Source organism: Myxocyprinus asiaticus, chromosome 20 (genome assembly GCF_019703515.2).
Source record: "Myxocyprinus asiaticus isolate MX2 ecotype Aquarium Trade chromosome 20, UBuf_Myxa_2, whole genome shotgun sequence".
In the NCBI taxonomy this organism is placed as follows: Eukaryota; Metazoa; Chordata; class Actinopteri; order Cypriniformes; family Catostomidae; genus Myxocyprinus; species Myxocyprinus asiaticus.
Genome location: NC_059363.1, coordinates 2,241,538 through 2,265,438, shown reverse-complemented (window position 1 = coordinate 2,265,438; position 23,901 = coordinate 2,241,538). Strand labels below are relative to the sequence as shown.

Sequence of the window (23,901 nt, the reverse complement as noted above, 5' to 3'; positions counted from 1 at the left end):
TTAAAAAAAAAAAACAAAACATGATCAAACTGCCTATAAATGAACTTATTAAACAATAATAAATCATTTGCTACAGTGAATATAAACTATTTGTATGTAGCTTATTAATGTAGGAACAACAATTTATAAATGATCAATTGATTAACTATGAATTTATGCTTTCTTAATGTTCTCATAAACACTTCTTTACCACTGGTTTGCATCAAGTAAAATACATCAGTTAGGTATGATTAACAAGTTGGTTACTAAGGATAAAAAACATTATCAAACTGCCTATATATTAACTTATTAAACAATAATAAATCCTTTGCTAAAGTGAATAGAAACAAATAACATACTATTTATATGTAGCTTATTAATGTATTAATAAAGTAGGAACAATCATTTATAAATGATCAATTAACTATAAACTAATGCTTTATAAATACTTTATACCGTGTAGTTATTATAAAGTGTTACCTATAATTATAATGAATGTCCCAAGTCAGAGACCACCAAAGACATTGTTAATAAAACATTGCTTGTGTTCTTGATGGCATACTCCCGACTACTCACATCATTTTGCAGTATGGCAAACTGTGCAGTTACAGTCAGTTTATACTGTACTGCGTGGAATTGTTGTAACCTACAATGTAATGTGCTCGACTTGACTTTCTATTTCCATGGAAGTGATATCAAGCATGATTTTTTTTAAGATAACTTTAAGATAACCAGTTACTCTGAAGCATGGAAAACATGTAGAAGCATAGAGGATAAAGTTATTACATTTATTTCAAAGTTGTGCAACTATTTATCAGTGATTTGAAACAAAGAGCATAAAAAAAATAAAAAAAACAGAACCACCAAACTATTGGTATTGGCAGATGTTGCTCTATATAATTGGATATCGGCAAACAACTTTTGTATCGGTGCATACGTGTTCGAAAGTTAAGACATTTTTACACAAAACGGCACTAAAAATACAAAACAACTGTATTTATATTTGAGATGATAACTGGATGGCATTTGCTGAATTAAATAACAAAATATCCAACCAATTGTTGGACTTAACATATATCTATATGATTATTCTTAATAGTGTAGAAACGTCCTCAAAAAGACATAAAAAGCACAAAAAATTTACAACTGCAAGAGTAATTTCAATGACTGTTCACAAGGCTTGGTAATTATTACTTTTTTCTTTCTTTTTTTCTTTTCTCGATTTTCTCCCCTTTTTCTCCCCAATTTGGAATGCCCAATTCCCAATGCGCTCTAAGTCCTCGTGGTGGCGGAGGACGTATCTCAGTTGCCTCCGCGTCTGAGACCGTCAATCCGTGCATCTTATCACGTGGCTTGTTGAGCGCATTACCGCGGAGACCTAGCGCGTGTGGAGGTTCACGCCATCCACCGCGGCATCCATGCACAACTCACCACGCGCCCCACCGAGAGCAAACCACATTATAGCGACCACGAGGAGGTTACCCCATGTTACTCTACCCTCCCTAGCAACCGGGCCAATTTGGTTGCTTAGGAGACCTGGCTGGAGTCACTCAGCACACCCTGGATTTGAACTCGTGACTCCAGGTGCGGTAGTCAGCGTCTTTACTCACTGAGCTACCCAGGCCCCCTATTACTTTTTTCATGAATGTGAACATTTTCCATGAACATTTTTAAAAAAACAGTAGGTGGGCGATATACCGGTTAAAGCAAAATACTATTTAAGTATTGTCTATTTTGCGGTTATGCGAAAAACTGCATGGTCCAGAATTTGCGTTCCAATCAGAGGTTGCACTGCAAATAAATTCCCGTCATGGTGTATCATACCATCATTACTATTTTTGCATGTAAGGGTTTGGCGTAAAATCAAAGCAAGCGCTTATTAATGTTCAACTAAAGAAGCCTCATTTTGCCTTATCAATTTTTTTAGAAGGTAAAATAGTATTTGTTTTTATAATTAGTCACTGATGAAGCTGCTCCATTGCAATGCACATGACTGCTGAAATAAAATATATATATTTAGGTTTTCAAAAGATCTACCATTACTTTGGCCATCATATTAAATAAAAAAAGGGGCTTTCATTATTTTTGAATCACTTTTCCTTTAAATGTGTATATTGTGACATGTCGTTATCGACCAAAACATTTGAGAAAATTGCAATATAATTTTTTGCTTACTGTATATTGCCGATCCTCGGTGGTAAACCAACTGAGCCAATAAACCACTGACTACGTGATCTCCCTATGTGGGAAGAGTGGCATAGACAAGGGTGGGCCGGGGTGGGCCTGAGCCCACCCAAATTAGATCCAGGCCCACCCAGAATATCAGAGATATCAGAGATATTCTTCAACTTCAAATATATATTTATAAAATAGTTAAAAATACATTCTGATATCTGAAAGTGTGAAGAGCTGTTTGAATGCGTCTCATCTCTGTTGTTAAGGAAAATTTGGTAAAAAATAAAAGTTGGGCGAAAACTTGGCCCATCCATTTTTATTGAAGCCCACCCAAATGTAATTTCCTGGCTAAGCCCTTGTGTGGGAATACACTTCAGGATTGAATATTGACATGGAAATGGTTGAAGTGTTTCTCCACACATCCATGAACTCACCGGAGGTCTCCTGAAGATGAGCAGAGAAGATCCTCTCAACACCAGAAACCTGCAGCTGCGAATCGGTTCGGCGTCGCTCACCTGTACGTGCTCGCACACCCATCCCATATGGACAATCTGCAGAAAACATTCACAGCGGAAAATCAATTCCACAGCACTCCAGCGGATTCTTACAGCAGAATATCAGAGTTTGTTTGTTCAGCACACATCGGCAGGTCCCCTCTGCCATTTATTGGATTTCTCCTCAAGTAAATATTAAACTGAATTACTCTCTGCTGCTTATGACTTAGTAATCGTAATGCAACAAAGAGTCGGGAATACGATTGCAATGAGATGTTGATTTTCTTGATTATGACATCTTTTAGCCCTTAATAGGAAAAAAAAAAAACATAATGATACTTGTAGATAAAGCCAGCCCAATTAAGATGTCCTATAAGATTTTACCATAGTGAAAATGACCAACCTGATCCTCAGGAGAGCAGTATTTGTTTGCCGTTTTTATCTGAAACAGATGAAAACATACATTTAGAGAATACATTTTCATTTGAGAACTATAACAAGCAGAAATGAATCATCTTTAAAGGATTATTCCCTACTGCAGTTACTAAACACTAAAGATTTTTCAAACAATATTTCCACTTTTCCACTTAATCAGTAATCGGCTCTTTAATTTCGGGTTTATCGATAATGTTGGACACAAAATATCTGCATTTTAAATATTAATCTGGGTAAATGAGAGGCTTTTAACAAGTGTATATTATAACTAAAACTAGTGAAATTAATTATTTGCAGAATGTGTACAATATTAGTTTTGTAAAGCAGTTCAACAGAGGTTAGTGACATATGATTTTGCTGTTAATGTGCCTAAAAACTGAAATTAAACAATAATGGTTATGCATATTGGTTATATTAAACAATAATGGTTATGCATATTGGTTATATTAAACAATAATGGTTATGCATATTGGTTATAAGACACTTAAATGCAAATATATCAGTATTGGTCATTAAAAAACAAAATCTCAACACAAATGTAGACATGAAATGAATTATACTGAATTATACTGATAACACATGCTCATTTCTCTTGGTTTACAGTGCAAATTAATAGATTGTGAACTGATGATGTTTTCTAAACAATATTATATGTTTTACATTACAATATTGTTTTGAATAAATCAATAAAACTATGCAATGGTTATTTATATTTTATATATGTAAAATATAAAAATAAAATCAAAAGAATTTGTCCATAATTTTTCCAAAGAATATAACTGTTCTTAATGTTGTACAACTTTTCTTTTAAATAATTTTAACCACAATTAAAATACATTTTAAAACTTAGCTATTCATACATAAACATTTAAAAGACTGCAACATATTAAAACACATGATCAATGCCGAATTTCATGAGTTATATCACGCATTATACGTTAATATGTGGCCGATTCTTGTGCTATTTTACTCCAAAATCATAAGAAACAAATAAGAAAATAAATTTAGCATAAAGAAAATTAAGCCTATTTTAAGGTCATTAAGATTTTTGTACATTGTGATATAATTTTCATGACAGTTATGCACATTTTACCACCCAATTCTCATTATTTAAGCAAATTTCACAAGCAAGTGTGCTGTTGTACTGTAAGTTTTTAATTTTTACAGTGATTATAAAGGTTACCAAGTATTATTATGCATTATACTTGTCGGTGCAATTATTTATGAACAGATATAATGCATGCAAATCATTATATCTATTTTTATAATACATTATACAGCATTTACAGGCTTCAAGTCAAGTGTAAAATTGCATTTTTATTTCAAACACACAAGTGCACAAACCTTCAGTTGCATTTGACGCAGCATCTTTCTAAATAAGTCACACTTGTCGACAGTGAGTGACAGTATATTGGCATGCCACTGAATCACAGCTTGAGTCAGACTTCTCATTCTATAATACACTCGCAGTCAGAATGTGTCAAACAACACTCATCTCCCATCATCCTCTCTGCTCAAGCACGTGTCACAGGCTCTATTTATAGGTTATATGTCACCACAATAACAGTTCCGTTGCTCACTCACACACACAATCAGCTGATAATTGGATATTTAGCAATCAGTCTCCATATCCATCATTAGGTGACGCAAGCGCAGTAATTGCACGTAAAACAGGCAGCTGCGCGGCATTTATTTAGAGCGCGTTTGCTGCAGAAAAGCCCATTGGATCATCAGCGCACTAATTAAGACAACGCACAGGATATGAGATCTTTGGGCAATATTCTTGGCAAGGGCTAGAGCAAACTGGAGAATTGGGTCCAAGGACGCAGGAATCTGGAGAGAGCCGAGTAGACTGCTATGTTGTTTTTTTTTTTTTTTTGAAGAAATAGGCTGTTTTAGTATTCTTACGGTTGCTGAACACACCTATTTAATCAGCAATATAAAGCCTTTAACACGTGAATGGCTCAAATCAAATGTACTTTACATCATAGTAGTTTTTGTTGTGCTGAATTCAACTGAATTGAGAACATGTGGGCTCTTCTAAAACGTGAGGGAAAACAATCTATATTTCACATCTTTGATTGACATCTGGGAGGCTGTGGTGGCCGCTTCAGCAATAAAAACTGGTCGAGAACACATCACGAAACTAACAGATTCTATGGATGGGAGGTACATGTGTGGTTGTAGTGGCATATTAATATCTTGAAATACACAAAATGTGAGTTGGTAATTTTATGTTATTTTACATTAGTTATTTATTAAAGCTTACTTTTATACTGCAAAATTTTACCTTTAGTGGAGAAAACATTTTAAATAAAGGGATAGTTCATCCAAAAATTTAAATTCTCTCATCACTTAATCGCCCTCATGCCATCCCAGATGTGTATGACTTTCTTTCTTCTGCAGAACACAAATGAAGATTTGTAGAAGAATATCACAGCTCTGTAGGTCCATACAATGCAAGTGAATGGTGACTAGAACTTTGAAAAAGCACATAAAGGCAGCATAAAAGTAATCCATAAGACTCCAGTGATTCAACCCATGTCTTCTGAAGGGATATGATAAGTGTGGGTGAGAAACAGATCAATATTTAAGTCCTTTTTTTACCATAAATTCTCCTCTCTGCCCAGTAGGGGGCGACATGCACGAAGAATTCGAATCACCAGTTGCAAGTTCGAATCCCAGGGCATGCTGAGTGACTCCAGTCAGGCTTCCTAAGCAACCAAATTGGCCCAGTTGCTAGGGAGGGTAGCGTCACACGGGGTAACCTCCTTGTGATTGCTATAATGTGGTTCTCACTCTCAGTGGGGCACGTGGTGAGCTGTGCGTGGATGCCGCAGTGGATGGCGTGAAGCCTCCACACATGCTATATCTCCACAGTAATGCACTCAACAAGCCACAAGACGCAGAGGCAGCTGAGATTCATCCTCCGCCACCCAGACTGAGGTGAGTCACTACGCCACCACAAGGACTTAGAGTGTATTGGGAATTGGGCATTCCAAATTGGGAGGAAAAAGGGGAAAAAATCCACAAAAAAATAAATAAAATAGTTATTACTAAACAAATAGTTCTAAACATAAATAACTAATATTGGCATTATATGAATTCATTTTCTGTTGTAGCATAATTCCATGTTTCATGTGTTGTGAAAAGCGCTATACAAATAAATTTGACTTGACTTGAACGTGAAAGTGGAAATTTATAGTAAAAAATTATTTGTTTCTCACCCACACCGATCATATCACTTCTAGAGATATAGTATTGATTACTTTTATGCTGCCTTTATGTGCTTTTTGAAGCATCAAAGTTCTGGTCACCATTCACTTGCATTGTAGAGATCTACAGAGCTGAGATATTCTCTAGTCACGCACATCTGGGATATCATGAGGGTGAGTAAATGATGAGAGAATTTTCATTTTTAGGTGAACTATCCCTTTAATTGTGCACACTGATATTTCAGAAAACTGCTGTTACTCACCTGACAAACACAACTCTCACTTTTTCTTTTTAAATATTGTGTTTTGATGCAAAATAAAGTTTAAGGAATCACTGAAAGCACTGTATCTTTTCAAATTAATAACGAGAAACTGCCTAATAATTCTGCACGCAGTGTACTGTTAATTTTTTTCAAATAAAGTTGTGTAAAGTTGTTTACATTAACATTAGAAAATGTATTATGAACTAACATGAACAACAGCATTTTGATAACATTAAGATTAACAAAGAGTAACAAATACAACCTAAATTTTATCATAATTTCTTATCTCTTTGTATTAATTTTGGGCTGAAATATGATCAGACATTTTATTAGATCTCTTGAGAATGTAAGGATATATATATATATATATATATACATACACACACACACAAACACACAGACATTGGCGGCCAAAAGTTTGGAGTAAGGAACAGATTTTGATGTTTCGGAAGGAAATTGGTACTTTAATTCACCAAAGTGGCATTCAGCTGATCACAAAGTATAGTCAGGACATTACTGATGTAAACAGCACCATCACTATTTGAAAAAAGTCATTTTTGATCAAATCTAGACAGCAGCCATCACTCCAACACCTTATCCTTGAGTAATCATGCTAAATTTGTACTAGAAAATCACTTGCCATTATATCAAACACAGTTGAAAGCTATTTGGTTTATTAAATGAAGCTTAACATTGTCTTTGTGTTTGTTTTTGAGTTGCCACAGTATGCAATAGACTGGTATGTCTTAAAGTCAATATTAGGTCAAAAATGGCAAAAAAGAAACAGCTTTCTCTAGAAACTCATCAGTCAATCATTGTTTTGAGGAATGAAGGACAGAAAGAGATGTGGAAGACCAGATGTACAACTAAACAAGAGGATAAGTACATCAGAGTCTCTAGTTTGAGAAATAGACGCCTCACATGTCCTCAGCTGACAGCTTCATTGAATTCTACCCGCTCAACACCAGTTTCATGTACAACAGTAAAGAGAAGACTCAGGGGTGCAGGCCTTATGGGAAGAATTGCAAAGAAAAAGCCACTTTTGAAACAGAAAAACAAAAAGAAAAGGTTCGAGTGGGCAAAGAAACACAGACATTGGACAACAGATAATTGGAAAAGAGTGTTATGGATCTTAACCCCATTGAGCTTTTGTGGGATCAGCTAGACTGTAAGGTGCGTGGGAAGTGCCCGATAAGACAGACACATCTATGGCAAGTGCTACAGGAAGTGTGGGGTGAAATGTCACCTGAGTATCTGGACAAACTGACAGCTAGAATAACAAGGATCTGCAAAGCTGTCATTGCTGCACGTGGAGGATTATTTGATGAGAACTCTTTGAAGTAGTTTAAGAAGTTCTGAACATTGTTTTCAAATTGTAATAGTAATTTATCACATTATTAATGTCCTGACTATACACTGTGATCAGCTGAATGCCACTTTGGTGAATAAAAGTACCAATTTCTTTCCATAAGAGCAAAATCTGTACATTATTCCAAACTTTTGGCCACCAGTGTTTATATATATATATATATACACACAGTTAAAGTCAGAAGTTTACATACACATTAGCCAAATACATTTGAACTCAGTTTTTCACAATTCCTGACATTTAATTGTAGAAAACATTCCCTGTTTTAGGTCAGTTAGGATCACTACTTTATTTTAAGAATGTGAAATATCAGAATAATAGTAGAGAGAATTATTCATTTTAGCTTTTATTTCTTTCATCACATTCCCAGTGGGTCAGAAGTTCACATACACTTTGTTAGTATTTGGTAGCATTGCCTTTAAAGGGGACCTATAATGCAAAATTCACTTTTACATGGTGTTTGAACATAAATGTGAGTCGGCAGTGTGTGTACACAACCTACAATGTTAAAAGTCCACCCACTCCTCTTTCTTATATTTCTATTAATCTAAAACAGTGTCTCAAAGTGATCGGTTTTCATTTTGGTGACGAACAAGTTTTGTTTTTGAAGCAAATGTGCCCCAAAACATACCAAAATGTGTGTATGTTTGTGCAAATCATTTTACACCAGACTGCTTTGTGAATGAGGGTCAGTATAAAGCAGGATTTTCCAAAACTTTGATTCGCAAGCATGGATCAGTACCAACTGTTCGTGTTCCAGCTTTATATCCCGAAGATGTAAGTATCGCACTTTATATTTTGTAAAAGTTTGCAAATCGCCTTTACGAATGTGCTTGATAGCTGATTCCACGGCTAATGCAGCTAAAGTTACCATTGTCTCTGATTGTATTCACGGAGACCAGAGCTATGTCGTTATTTTTACGCTTACTGTCTGTATAATTCATAACCGCATCTTTATTATGCACAATACAGTAAAGTGATTATCTTTTTGAAAACTATGTACGTTTTCTGTGAACATAAGAGAGTTGTACTAAAAGTGGAATGAGTGGTTCTGATTTGTTGTTGCTGTAGTATCCGAAGCACGAGCTGTAAAGGCACAGCCCTCTTCCTGAAAGGGGGCGGGGAACAGCAGCTCATTTGCATTTAAAGAGTCACACAAAAACAGCGTGTTTTTGATTCCACCCAAAAGGAGGCATTTACAACATGGTATAATAAATGATCCGTGGGGTATTTTGAGCTGAAATTTCACAGACACATTCTGGGGACACCTGAGACTTATATTACATCTTGTAAAAAGGGCAATAATAGGTCTTCTTTAAATTGTTTAACTTGGGTCAAATGTTTTGGGTAGCCTTCCACAAGCTTCTCACAATAAGTTGCTGGAATTCTGGCCCATTCCTCCAGACAGAACTGGTGTAACTGTATCAGGTTTGTAGGCCTCCTTGCTCGCACATGCTTTTTCAGTTCTGCCCACAAATTTTCTATTGGATTGAGGTCAGGGCTTTGTGATGGCCACTCCAATACCTTGACTTTGTTGTCCTTAAGCCATTTTGCTACAACTTTGGAGGTATGCTTGGGGTCATTGTCCATTTGGAAGACCCATTTGCGACCGAGCTTTAACTTCCTGGCTGATGTCTTGAGATGTTGCTTCAATATATCCACATACTTTTCCTTCCTCATGATGCCATCTATTTTGTGAAGTGCACCAGTCCCTCCAGCAGCAAAGCACCCCCACAACATGATGCTGCCACCCCCATGCTTCACGGTTGGGATGGTGTTCTTCGGCTTTCAAGCCTTACCCTTTTCCTCCAAACATAACGATGGCCATTATGGCCAAACAGTTAAATTTTTGTTTCATCAGACCAGAGGACATTTCTCCAAAAAGTAAGATCTTTGTCCCCATGTGCACTTGCAAACTGTAGTCTGGCTTTTTTTATGGCGGTTTTGGAGCAGTGGCTTCTTCCTTGCTGAGCAGCCTTTCAGGTTATGTCGATATAGGACTCGTTTTACTGTGGATATAGATACTTGTCTACCTGTTTCCTCCAGCATCTTCACAAGATCCTTTGCTGTTGTTCTGGGATTGATTTGCACTTTTCGCACCAAACTACGTTCATCTCTATGTGACAGAATGCATCTCCTTCCTGAGCAGTATGATGGCTGCGTGGTCCCATGCTGTTTATACTTGCGTACTATTGTTTGTACAGAAGTGGTACCTTCAGTCATTTGGAAATTGCTCCCAAGGATGAACCAGACTTGTGGAGGTCAACATTATTTTTTTTTTCTGAGGTCTTGGCTGATTTCTTTTGATTTTACCATGATGTCAAGCAAAGAGGCACTGAGTTTCAAGGTAGGCCTTAAAATACATCCACAGGTACACCTCCAATTCAGTACACCTCCTATCAGAAGCTAATTGGTTAATTAAGACATCATTTTTCTGGAAATTTCCAAGCTGCTTAAAGGCACAGTTAACTTACTGTATGTAAACTTCTGACCCAATGAAACTGTGATGTAGTCATTTAAAAGTGAAACAATCTGTCTGCAAACAATTGTTCGAAAAAAAAATTAAACTTCTGACTTCGAGACAGACAGACAGACAGACAGACAGACAGACAGACAGATAGATAGATAGATAGATAGATAGATAGATAGATAGATATTTGTACACTGTATATAATGTGCCCTTTGCTGTGAAGTTTAGATGTTCTGAATTTTTACATACATTAATTGCCTCTGTGCTGCGTGTTACTTACGCTCTCCTGGGTCAAATCGTTGATATTGGTTGATATTTCTTGAAGCCAGTCTGTGCTTTCCGCTGGTGTGCAAAACTGCAGAACATGCGTGCAAACTCCATCTAAGGCAATGACTTCAAAACTGTTCGATCTGCTTGAAGAGAGAGAAAATACAAAGAATAACAGATATTACATTTACTGGCTACAGTACAATAAAGTAAATGAAATCATTGGGTATGTTCAGAATTGCATACTATTTATTTATTTTATTTTTTATTTTTTTACAGTATGCAGTATTTATATTTATTCAGTGTACTTGACTTGACCTTGCATTTTCAGTGCATTTCAATTTACAATAAGGTTGTATTTGTTAACATTAGTTAAGTACATTAGTTAACATGAATTAACAATGAACAGTACTTTTACAGCACTTATTAATCTTGGTTAATGTTAATTTGGTAACACTTTACAATAAGGTTCCATTTGTTGACAATAGTTGATGCATTAGGTATCATCAGGTATCATTAGGTATCATCAATATATATTTTTAACAGCATTTATTAATCTTTGTTAATGTTAGTTAATAAAAATGCAATTGTTTATTGTTAGTTCATGTTAGTTCATAGTGCATTCACTAATGTTAACAAATACAACTTATGATTTTAAAAATATATTTGTATATGCTGAAATTAACAATAAGTAAGGTTAATAAATGCTTAATAATTATTGTTCATTATTAGTTCATGTTAACAAATGGAACCTTACTATAAAGTGTTACAGCTAATTTCTACAAACACTAATACATTTTTAAAATTTTGCACGTTACCATTAGTTACAATATAACCTAGCATGAACTAACAATGAACAATTTCATTTTCATAAATTTACATAAGAAATACTTAAAAAAATAAATAAATGCAAAATAAAAACAGTTATGACAGAGATGATATCTGGATGCCACTCAAATAATTACACAGTGAGGTCGTGTGAACATAATGTAGCATACAGTTTGAAAATGTATTAGGCTGGGGCCTGGGTAACTCAGCGAGTATTGGCGCTGACTATCACACCTGGAGTCGCAAGTTCATATCCAGGGTGTACTGAGTGACTCCAGCCAGGTCTCCTAAGCAACCAAATTGACCCGGTTGCTAGGGAGGGTAGAGTCACATGGAGTAACCTCCTCGTGGTCGCTATAATGTGGTTCTCGCTCTCAGTGGGGCGCGTGGTGAGTTGTTCATGGATGCCGCAGAGAATAGCGTGAAGCCTCCACAAGCGCTACATCTCCGCAGTAACGCGCTCAACAAGCCACGTGATAAGATACGCGGATTGACGGTCTCAGACACGGAGGCAACTGAGATTCGTCCTCCGCCACCCGGATTGAGACGAGTCACTACGCCACCATGAGGACTTAGAGCGCATTGGGAATTGGGCATTCCAAATTGGGCCATTAGAGTGGAAAAAAGTAGTAGGCTTATGCTACATTGAAACTGCTGTTGCATGTTGTTTCACACATACTATTTAATATATATATATATATATATATTATGCAGTATATGTTGTATAACGTGTGTTTTATTCTGAAGATGTAGCAAAATAAACTACAGTTGTAGGCAACTCAAAATGCAAGAGACATATCAAGAATGGACAAAACTCCAAATGAATTATTCAAGGCCATTGAGATTTATTTTATTATTAATAAACAAATGAATAAAACATTTGAAATCCATTGTATATTGAAAGAATACACACTAAATCAATAAGTCTAGTCAGGATCTGTAGCATATCAATTCTTTTTGCCACATCATGATCCATATGAATTCTTCAGGACTACAAGTAATGAAAAAATTAATCATACAATAATACCAGACTGTGTGCAGATCTCACAGCAATATTACAACGTTGAAACATGGCTGTCACTCCAAATCTCAAGACCTGGTTATTTCCGTTACTTTTTTAAACGTGACAGATATCTATACAAATTTTGAGGGACAAAATGCATTTGTTGAAAAAGGGTTGTCATGCTTGCTATATCATCAATTGTATGTAATGGGGAGGCTTTGACATTTAATTTCAGTTTGTGTTTGCAGTGTGCCACAGATAAATTACACTTTGATTTGCTGGACTGACTATTTAATGATAGCTGTCAGTAGCGTTCAACAGAAAGCGACACAGCTATGACTGTTGCATCAAAACATATTCAGTGTCACGGTTGAGACATTTATCAATGTGGACTTTAAGATGCAGATTTAATGAATGTTTTTTGTGGCTTTTAGTTCATGTCTGTAGCTTTGAGGTCATCTATATGACTTAAGTGTCCTTAAAAAGTAACTTTTTGCAGGTATATGCATTTTAAATTGACAGGAACATTTTGGCCAATAAAATGCTCTCAAGAATGAGAACGTCCCTCCATCAAATACCACCTACTTCCGACTAGAAATAGCAAGTAGCAAATGGCCATAAAAAATAAATAAATAAATAAAATGGACCCTTTAATTTGTTCCACCCAGAGTCAGAAATTAGCCAGGATTTGGTGCAGCAAAAATACCATGGAAATTGACAAAATGCACCAAATATTTAAAATATGGGGGCAAAAATGCCCCTGAAGTGAATTTCTATTATTTATTTTTTTAATCCTTGAAATATTTTATTATATTCTATTCAATATATCTGACATAAATAGACCTCATACTGGCCCTCATACTGGTAAAGTATCCCATGTCGCTTCCCATCATGACCTTTCCATTGACATTGATGGAGTCCTGGTAAGGCCTTCACACATTATACAAAACCTGGAAGTGTTATTCGACCCAGCACTGTGTTTTGAAACACATATCAGCCAACTTGATAAATATTGTTTTTTTCACCTCCGCAATATTGCCCGCCTACATTCTTTGCTTAACCTTAAAGATGCTGAAACTGTCATCCATGCCTTCATAACCTCTCCTTTAGATTATTGTAACACTTTGTTCGCAGGTTCAACCACAAAAGCACTTCACATCTTACAACTTGTGCAAAACTCTGCTGCTTGTGCTTTCACACATAACAAGACATCAACTCACATCACTCCTATCCTTCACAAACTGCACTGGCTCCCAATTGCCTACCGCATACAGTTCAGAATTCTTGTTTTAGTCTTTAAGGCCTTTCATGGATTAGCACCCTCATATTTGACAGAACTAACACATTCTTATGTTCCCGTCCGCACTCTTAGATCTAGTGCTGGAAACTTGCTTGTCATACCTATATATATATATATATATATATATATTACATATTTATGACACTGGTCCTGCTTCAACTTTCTGTTTTAATAGGAAATACTTCAATACATGGAAAAACAACTGCACTCGACAAGCCGATTTATTTGTTTAACTGGTAGGCTAACACTTTACAATAAGTGCAAACTTGTGTAATTACACTGTAAAATAAAGTATAACCAAAACTTTTAGTTTAAAAAATGTATTAGTCTATGTTGACATTAATATTAACCAAGATCAATATGTGTTAAAAAAGTATTGTTCGAGGATAGTCCAAGTTAACTAATGCAGTTAACTAATATTAATAAACACAACCTTATTGTTAAGTGTTATCATTGTACTTTTAAGTATATGATCTGTGTGCTGTATTCAGTATTGTTTATGGATGACAACAACAAAAGGCACAGGAGGGCAAAGATGCTTTCAAAAACTTTCAAAAGCTAAATGCGCATCAGATAAACATTTTAAATCCACTAAATTATGCTGTGAAAATAGAGCTTGAATTCTTTACTGTATAAGATATCATATGTAATGGCCTTATATAAGGTGATATAACAGATAAAAAGAAACATCAAAACACTTCGCTGTTGAATACAGTACATCTTTAGCAGCAGAGAAACTTCTTCAACAGCCAAATTCAATAAATGCAATGATTTCAATAAATGCCAACCACGTGCGAGATGCAGCCATTCAATGCCTGGCCCTTTTTCACACAGAAATTGCTTGGAGAATGTAATGTTCTGCTTGAACTACCAGCAGACTGTAGCCAACTGCTCAAAAACAAAGTAATAGTCCGTTTGAGTGACAGAACACAATCAGAAACCTATTAGTCTGCAGAGCTCTGTTTTCATTGGGCATTGGCATACATAGATAAAGGGTTAGAACGGAGGGGAAAGAATAGTTGTAGTGGTAACAAATAGGATAAGGAAAAGGAGGATGAATTGCAAAGAAGGTTGGGTGTGCCGAGTGCAATTGGAGTTCAGCATCTGACGGGAGCTCGTCACACAAAGATATTCTGAATAAGAAAATCCTTGAATCTTTCATTCAGAAGGTTTGCTGCTCTCGGGGAATTGTACTTAGATTTAAAACAAAAGATGGCCCAGTACATAGCCTTGGGGAACCCCAAAGTGTTCAATAGATAAGTTCAGTTGAAAAACCATGAAAACAGCAACAAATTAATGAAAGACTTTTGATTTAAAGAATAGTGTTAAATACTGTATTAGTCACTTGTAACAAAATTCGCACTTAAGGCTTTTTCATGTGCCATTACGTCTAACACACGGTTGCGCAATCTAGCCTTTCCAGTATACTTTTTTGACCGCAAGCTCATTTGGAGGCTGCAACAAAGTTCATGATGGGGTGCAAGGAGGAAGTGGGAGATGGTGAAATTCAACTCAAAAAGGTCATTTATTTGTCAATTCAAGACACCGCGAGGCTTACGCCTATACAATAATTCAAATGGGGAGAACCCCGTGGAGGCTTGCAGGACCTCTCGAACTGTGAATAACAGGGATTCAAGCCACTTATCCCAACTCCGGGCATCTTCGTGCATGAACATACGAATCATGTTTTTCAGGGTTTTATAAATCCGTTCGACCAAGCTGTCCATTTGCGGGTGGTACACAATTGTCCGAATCTATTTAATACTCAATAATTTGTACAGCTTGAGTAGTGTACGTGACATTAAGTAGTGCCTTGATCAGTGAGGATTTCTTTCGGAATCCCCACTCGGGAGCTAATTCTGAAGAGTGCCTCCGCAACACTACAGTACATGCTGAAATGTTGCGTAGAGGCACTGCTTCCGGATATCGCGTTGCATAGTCCATCAGAACCAACACAAAGTGATGCCCATGTGCTGTCCTCTCTAATGACCCGATGAGGTCCATCCCAATTCTTTCGAAGAGGACCTCGATCAAAGGAAGTGGGCGCAAAGGCACTCTTGGGGTGGCCAGCAGGTTCACCAGCTGACATTCACAGCATTCCTCACTGATCTGCAAACATCCCTGTGAATGCCCGACCAAACAGGCCATTAGACAGTTCTGTGTCTTTTCCTGGTCTAAGTGACCCGCCATCGGATTATAATGAGGCGTCTGGAATAAAATTTCCCGACGGCTCTTCATTGTCAATAACTGGGTTGTACCTTCTTTTGTCTGAGCATCCTGCATCACTCGATATAACTGGTCATTTATAATAGAAAAGTACAGATATGCAAATGCAATATCTTTCTGAAGATGTTGACCATCAATCACTCTCACTTGGTTGAAGGCATGCCTAAGAGTCTTATCTCGCATCTGCTCCAGAGGGAAATCCTGGCGGGGAATCTTCTAAGGGCTGGGGAAGCCGAGACTTCCCCTTCCCTTACGTCATCCTGACGCGGAGCTGACGCAGATGGCCCTGGCCCCGGCTCCACCTCCCCACCCAGCACATCACAAATCCCACACCGAGATGCTCTGTTACAGGACCCATCAGCACAAATTTCCCTTAATAAAGTGGAAAACCCTGGCCAATTCGCACCCAAAATTAGCTGGTTGGTGAGGCGGGAACTAACCGCAGCCTCAACACTATGCTTTTGTCCCCGGAATTGAATTTTCACAGTCACTACAGTATAATCCCCATGCACACACCTTACCTTCACCTTGTGACTAGAACCCAAAGCCTCATCTTGAACCAGGCATTGATGGATGGAGTTTGGCTGCAACCTGAATCCACCAAGGCCTGGTATGTACCCCCCTTAATACTCACGGGTATGCAGTATGTCCCAGCTTGATCGGGAGCGTTGGGGTCCCGAACCAATATATCCACCTCGATCACTGGGCATTGGTCCTGGAAAAGGTCCTGGACTCCCCGCAGCTCCAACAGACTGGCGCCCGTGGCAGCGGGTCCGGTGAGGGTAGTGCAGTCCCCGGAGCAGAGGAGCCGGTTTGGGAGGGGTTACTCCCCATTTCCGGGGAGAAGTAATAGGATGGGGAGGAGAGAGAGTGAGGGGAGACAGGAGAGAAATAAGAAGAAAAAAAGGATCTCGGGGCTCACCAGCTCCCGAATACGCCGCCATATGGTCCTCTGCCAGCTGGATGGCCGTTTGGAGTGATGCCGGGCGGTGGCACTGGACCCACTCCACCATCCCTCTCAGAAGTTTTGCTTTGTTAAGCGGAACTCGACCAGGTCAATCACAGCCCCGACGTCGCATTGCTCAGCCAGCAAACACCACTGGCAGGCGTCCCAGAGCTGATGGGCGAAGGCGAATGGCCAGCCGTGCTCGCCCAGGGTCAACGAGAGGAAGCGTTGGTGCTGTTGTTCTGGTGTCCTGCCGACACGTTGCAGGATGGCTTTCTTGAGATTGGCATACACCAGGAGTTTTTCTGCTGGCAACTGCTGCGCTACGAGTTGGGCCTCCCCGGACAATGGCGGTAACAAGCGGACGCCCACTGGCTGCTTGGCCAACTGCATGCCCCCGCCGTCTGCTCAAAGAGTTCCAAGAAATCCTCTGGATCATCCTTGGGTCCCATCTTGACCAGGGGAACATGGTCGCGGGGTCCGGGGTCGCAGCGGCAGCCCTCTCCTGGGGTAGCAAGCTGCGGAACACCAGCCGGTCCTCCGCTTGGGCCTTGAAGAGCGCAATGAACCGTTGCTCCTGATCCGTGCGCAGCTCGAGGAGGGCCTGATGCTGGTGAGAGTCTTAAACATTTCTTCCAAAGGTGAGGCCTCCATGGCAGCATTCTTCCTCCTTCAAATCCTGGGTTTCGGCACCAGTGTAACAAAGTTCATGATGGGGTGCAAGGAGGAAGCAGGAGATGGTGAAATTAAACTCAAAAAGGTAATTTATTTTTCAACTCAACAAAATTCGCTTTTCAGCGGACTGTCAGCACACGCTCTCTCTGTGTGTGTGTGTATGTGTGCATGGGTAGCTCTCTCTCCTCACTGGCGTCTGGCTTGCTCTTAAAACCCATCTCCACTCTCACTGCAATGACAGCTAACAGCTGTTAGAGACAATCATTGCCAGGTTATGATCCTTACCGTTCTCATCTCCTGATCTCACTCTCCCTTCACAAGCCGGCACTCAACCACGCTCCTACCACCACAGAGGCATTTGTTGAAAGCGAACTATGATTGCCTTGTGATTTTCATGAATACAGTCAACTATAAGCACATGCAAAGATGGCGCACACAGACAGGTATTGTTACGCGAGGTTAGAAAAACTAGGCTGCGCGTGGACAGTCCACGCAAACTGATGACGAAATTTGCGTCATGCAAATTGTACGCGATTGAGACAGCATGAGAAAAACCAATGTATATTTTACCCTTAATGTCTAAAGTTTCTAACTGCTTTCACATCATTTATATTAAAGGGATATTCCGGGTTCAGTACAAGTTAAACTCAGTCAACAGCATTAGTGGCATAATGTTGATTACCACAAAAATGAATTTCTCCTTTTCTTTAAAAAAAGCAAAAATCGAGGTTACAGTGGACCTCAATGTGGTACTTACAATGGAAGTCAATGGGGCCATTTTTTGTAGGTTTTAAAGTCAGAAATGTGAAGCTTAAGACTGTATAAAGCACTTACATTAAATCTTCAGTAAAGACTTGCAAAGTTGTTTAAATCATCATTTTTGGATTGCAGGGCTTACAGTATTACGTCGTCATGGCAACGAGTTCATAAAATTGGATAAAACTATACACAGAAAAGGTTAATAGGTGTTTTTATCACAGTAAAATCATGTTAACACACATATTGTTTACGTCTTGTGTCTTTACTTTTGAAACAGTGAGTATTTTAACGTTTACAGATTGGCCCAATTGACTTCCACTGTAAATGCCTCACTGGAACCCAGATTTTTGCTTTATTTAATGAAAAGGAGGGACGAGTCGAAATTATTTTGTGTGGAATCAACATTATGCCACAAATTCTGTCAACTGAGTTTAACTTGTATTGAACCCAGAATATTCCTTTAATCAAGGAGTAGTATTTTATGGAAACCAATACTGCATAATCAAGTAGACAGATTGAATAATTTAAGTTCAATTTAGTTATATCAAAAACTCATGTTTAGAAATGCCTGGAGTCAAGCCCAAAGCACTGATTCCTTACACGGTGAGGAATGCACAAATGAAAATATATTCAAATATATTCAAACATGCTCTGCCTAATTTAAAAATGCATCATAAACTTGTTTCCGCCTGTTGCAATCACAGCCTTTGAGTTTTAATGTTGATATTTCATAGATTTCCTTTCTTTAAATGACAATCCAGTTAATTGGAAGGCCAAAAAGTGTAAAGACACTATATGTCTGTATTCTGCTTTCCACAGCAGTTGACTGAATTTAGAGGCACTTCTCTTCGACCTCTACCCCTCTTATTGGTAGCTGCATTGGTGACCTTTCACGATATGGCATGCCGCTGCATAGATATTGGATTTAACATGCTCTTACCTAAATGAAAAAAGTTGGCAAAACCAAAAGTCCGAGCTGGCACATGGCATACCTTACAGCTTGTACAGCATCACAGCGGATTATGTTACCTTAATTTGTCGGTTCCAGCTTTGCGTCGAGAGATTCTGGACATGAACAGAGGCAGGGTGATGGCATCGAGCCAGCGCTTTTCATACTTTAGTTCATTATCCGAAGGTGAGCAGGGTGATGATGGGGCCTAGATGGAATAAATGAGAGAGAGAGCATGAGAAACAGTAAGTGAGTCTGTGTCTCCACCGTATTTTTACAATTTCTTATCATTTTTATTATTAGTACTTTCATTTTCCTTTACGTGTAACTTATATTTGTTTTATTCTTTACAGTAACATTAGCCCTTTTACTTTTATTTTTCAATAATACACTGTTTATTTTGCATTTTTTATTCTTCATTTATGTACATTGTTTTGTATGGAGCCCCTTAGAGAACAGGGAGGGAATTTAATTTCTGAAATAGTTTTCTGTTCCCTTTGCAACAGTTTTGGGTTCTCTAGCAATAAGTTTGGTGTTACCTCACAATTATTTTGGGTTCCCTAGCAATAGATTTATCCATCCCTTAAGAAACTAACCATGGTTTTACTACAGTTACTATAGTTGAACTATGGTATTTGTAAAACTATTGCATAGGAACTAAAACTGTTGCGAGAGAATGCAAACTATTCCAGCGAATACAAAAGTTATTTTGAGAGAATGAAAAACTTATTGTGAGGAAAAATACGCTGTCGTAAGTGAAAGCAAAACTTTTGCACATTTTGTGAGGGAACGCAAACTATTGTGACGGAAGGCAAAACGTATTGCAATGGAAAGCAAAACTATTGCAAGGGGACGCAAAACTACTGAGGAAGAATGCAAAACTTGTTGCAGGGGAACACAAACTTATTGCAAGGGAACGCAAACTTATAGCGAAGGAATGCAAAATAATTGTGGGGGAACACAAACTGTTGTGGGGGAACGCAAACCTATTTCAAGGGAATGCAAACTGTTGCAAATCAGTTTCGAGGGAACACAAAACTATTGCAAGGAAATGCAAAACTTATTGTGAGGGAATGCAAACTGTTGCAAGGAATGCAAAACTATTTTGAGGGAACACAAAACTATTGCGAAGGAACACAAAACTATTGTAAGGGAATGCTAAACTTATTGTGAGAGAATGAAAAACTATTAAGAAGCAACGCAAAACTATTGTGAGGGAACACTAAACCTAATGAGAGAGAATGCAAAACTATTTTGAAGGAATGCAAAACTATTGCAAAGGAACAAAACTACTATTCTGAGGGAATTAAAAACTTATTGCGAGGGAACGGAAACTGTTGCAAGGGAATGCAAAACTATTTCGAGGGAACGCAAAACTATTGCGAAGGAACACAAACTATTGCGAGGGAATGCTAAACTTATTGTGAGGGAATGCAAACTGTTGCAAGGAAATGCAAAACTATTTCGAGGTAAAACTATTTTGAGGGAATGCAAAACTCTTGCAAGGAAATGCAAAACGCATTGTGAGGGAACGCAAACTGTTGCAATGTAACGCAAACCTATTTTCAAGGAAATGCAAACATTTTTGTGAGGGAACAAAAACTGTTGCAAGGAACTCAAAACTATTTCGAGGGAATACAAAAGTTATTGCGAGGGAACACAACTATTTCGAGGGAATGCAAAACTATTGCGAAGGATCACAAACTCTTGCAAGAAAACACAAAACTATTTTAAGGGAATACAAAACTTATTGCGAGGGAACACAAACTGTTGCAAGGAAATGCAAAACTATTTCGAGGGAATGCAAAACTATTGCAAGGAACACAAACTGTTGCAAGTGAACGCAAAACTATTGCGAAGGAACACAAAACTATTGCGAAGGAACACATAACTACTTAGAGGGAATGCAAAACGCATTGTGGGGGAACACAAACTGTTGCAATGGAACGCAAAACTATTTTCAAGGAAATGCAAACATTTTTGCGAGGGAACAAAAACTGTTTCAAGGAACTCAAAACTATTTCGAGGGAATGCAAAACTATTGCGAAGGAACACAAACTGTTGCAAGGGAACACAAAACTATTTCGAGGGAATGCAAAGCTATTGCAAGGAACACAAACCGTTGCAAGAAAACACAAAACTATTTCAAAGGAATACAAAACTTATTGCGAGGGAACACAAACTATTGCAAGGAAATGCAAAACTTATTGTGAGGGAATGCAAACTATTATGAGGGAATGCAACTGTTACGAGGAATTGCAAAATTCTCAGAAAATGACTTCCCTCCTTTTCCTCTAAGGGCTCTGTAGTTTTGCCTGTTATATTTGAATGCTGCTTGGCTGTTTACATTTTGCCAATTTGAATTTAAATATTTGTTTTGCCAATAATGCACATTAAAACTGAAACAAAGAGAGAGAGAGAGAGAGAGAGAGAGAGAGAGAGAGAGAGAGAGAGAGAGAGAGCATGAGAGAGGGCAGAACAAAAACATCTTATTCAAGCCTCACTATCCACTTTGATCGCTGTGCAATCGGCCCCATAACAACCGCGTCCCTTGATTCAAAAGAATCTGCAGAGCTTGGACTTGCGAGGCCACTCCCGAGAGGACTTTTCTTTGACAGATAATAACTGTGGCTCATTTCACCAGCATTATCCGGCAGTATTTAACAAATGAATGAGGATTACAGCTGCCTTACATAAATACATGACATTTTTCATGCTTATTCAAATGTCATGAGAACATCTGTAGTCTGTAGTCAACATCTGTAGAAAGAAGATGAAAGTCTAAAGCTCATGAATATTTCTGGAAAGTTCCATTTTAAAACGTCTCTGTTCAGCCCACTGTTAACAGTGGCCCTAAAAAGCATTTGGACTTCTGTCTCATCATTTCAAACCTAACAAACTTTTTGGGTGAAATGTTTTGCTTGAAAGATGTGCCTGGGCTATATTTCCATAAAATAAACTTGCTTTGATAATTTGTTGTAAACATTGTTAAGTCTGACTCTTCAAAAAAGTACCTTAATCTGCGGCAAACGCAATGAACTAAAAAGATCGAGTTTGTCAAGTCCAGAGTTAGTATAGTTTTCAAAATTCAACACCTTCTGTCACATTTATAGCCTTACTGTATGTGCATTACTCACTTCGAAAGCAAAATAAGTCATACCTGTAAGTCATTTCAGTATTAACATATTATTATGCACAACAAGAGTGCATTAATAAATATTTGGTAAAGTCTGTAAGCATATAAATGCCAAGCAAATCTCCTAATTGAGAAATTGATATAAATTTTATTTTTATTTTATTTTTTTTTTTCAAAACAAGTCAGCAGAGATGCTGCACAGTACCTGCATTATTTATTGTTGACCATAAATCTAGAATTAATCCACAGGGCATTTTATTAGTTTGCATGATTCTTTCATGTTTAATTAAAGAGCCAGAAATTAAACCAGGTAAAAATTTAACTTTCGCCTATATCATCATTAGCTTCTTAGCCAAGAACTGAGTGGTAAATCTGACTGGATTCTTATACTTATGACAACATTTTAAAGTTGAAATGCATCACAAATTACATTGTGTTACAAATTACAAAATACATGGAAAAACGAGAGGCAGTGGAACATGCTTTTACATCAATGAAAGTTGGTGTACAAATGTAACAACGTTAAAGAGGATGTGCTGTCCTAATTTGGAAATGCTCTTTATTAACTGTAAGCCTTTCTACTTGCCGCGGGAGTTTTCCTCATTTATTCTGGTGAGTGTGTATATTGCGCCAAACGCGTGTGTGAACACAGCACTGCAACAGCTGGCTGATCAAATCACAGACACAGAACAACAATACCCGGACTCAATTATAATTATTCTTGGGGATTTTAACAAAGCAAACCTCACACGTGAACTGCCCAAATACAAACCACACATTACATGCCCCACCAGAGACAGAAATATACTGGATCACTGCTACACAACAATAAAGGATGTATATCGCTCTGTCCCTAGAGCAGCTTTGGGACTATCTGATCAATGTCTGGTTCATCTTCTTCCAACCAACAGACAGAAATTAAAATCTGCTAAGCCCGTAGTAAGGACTGTAAAGGGATGGACCAACGAAGCAGAGCTGGAACTACAAGCCTGCTTTGACTGCACTGATTGGAGTGTTTTTGAGGCTGCAGCCACAGACCTGGACGAGCTCACAGATACTGTTACATCATATATCAGTTTCTGTGAGGATATGTGCATTCCTACTAGGACTTATTTAACATTTAACAACGACAAACCATGGTTTAAACAGCGGAACTCAGGCAGCTTTGTCAGGCCAAAGAGGATGCTTACAGAGTTGGGGATAAAGTCTTGTACAATCAGGCCAGGAACACACTGAACAGGGAAATCAGAGTGGCTAAGAGAAGATACTCTGAGAAGCTGAAAAACAAGTTTTCAGCTAAAGACCCTGCATCGGTGTGGAGTGGCATGAAACAACTTACAAATTACAGGACTCCTACCCCCAACCATGTGGTGGACCAACAACTGGCTGACGACCTGAATGTGTTCTACTGT

The 23,901-nt window shown here is 38.1% G+C and overlaps 1 protein-coding gene across 2 annotated transcripts in view; it reads right to left on the bottom strand.

Annotated features, from left to right (window-relative positions):
- Positions 1-23,901, bottom strand: part of LOC127410705 (gamma-2-syntrophin-like) — a 103,828-nt gene that overhangs the window by 33,728 nt on the left and 46,199 nt on the right. Inside the window, exons 9-12 of one of the 2 annotated variants that reach the window (XM_051645895.1) lie at positions 19,434-19,561; positions 10,681-10,813; positions 3,052-3,090; positions 2,589-2,705 (exon numbers count right to left, since the gene is read on the bottom strand). In XM_051645895.1, the coding sequence (XP_051501855.1) occupies positions 2,589-2,705; positions 3,052-3,090; positions 10,681-10,813; positions 19,434-19,561 (417 nt within the window). The remainder of the gene's footprint in view (positions 1-2,588; positions 2,706-3,051; positions 3,091-10,680; positions 10,814-19,433; positions 19,562-23,901) is intronic. The other variant, XM_051645896.1, reaches the window with a different exon arrangement.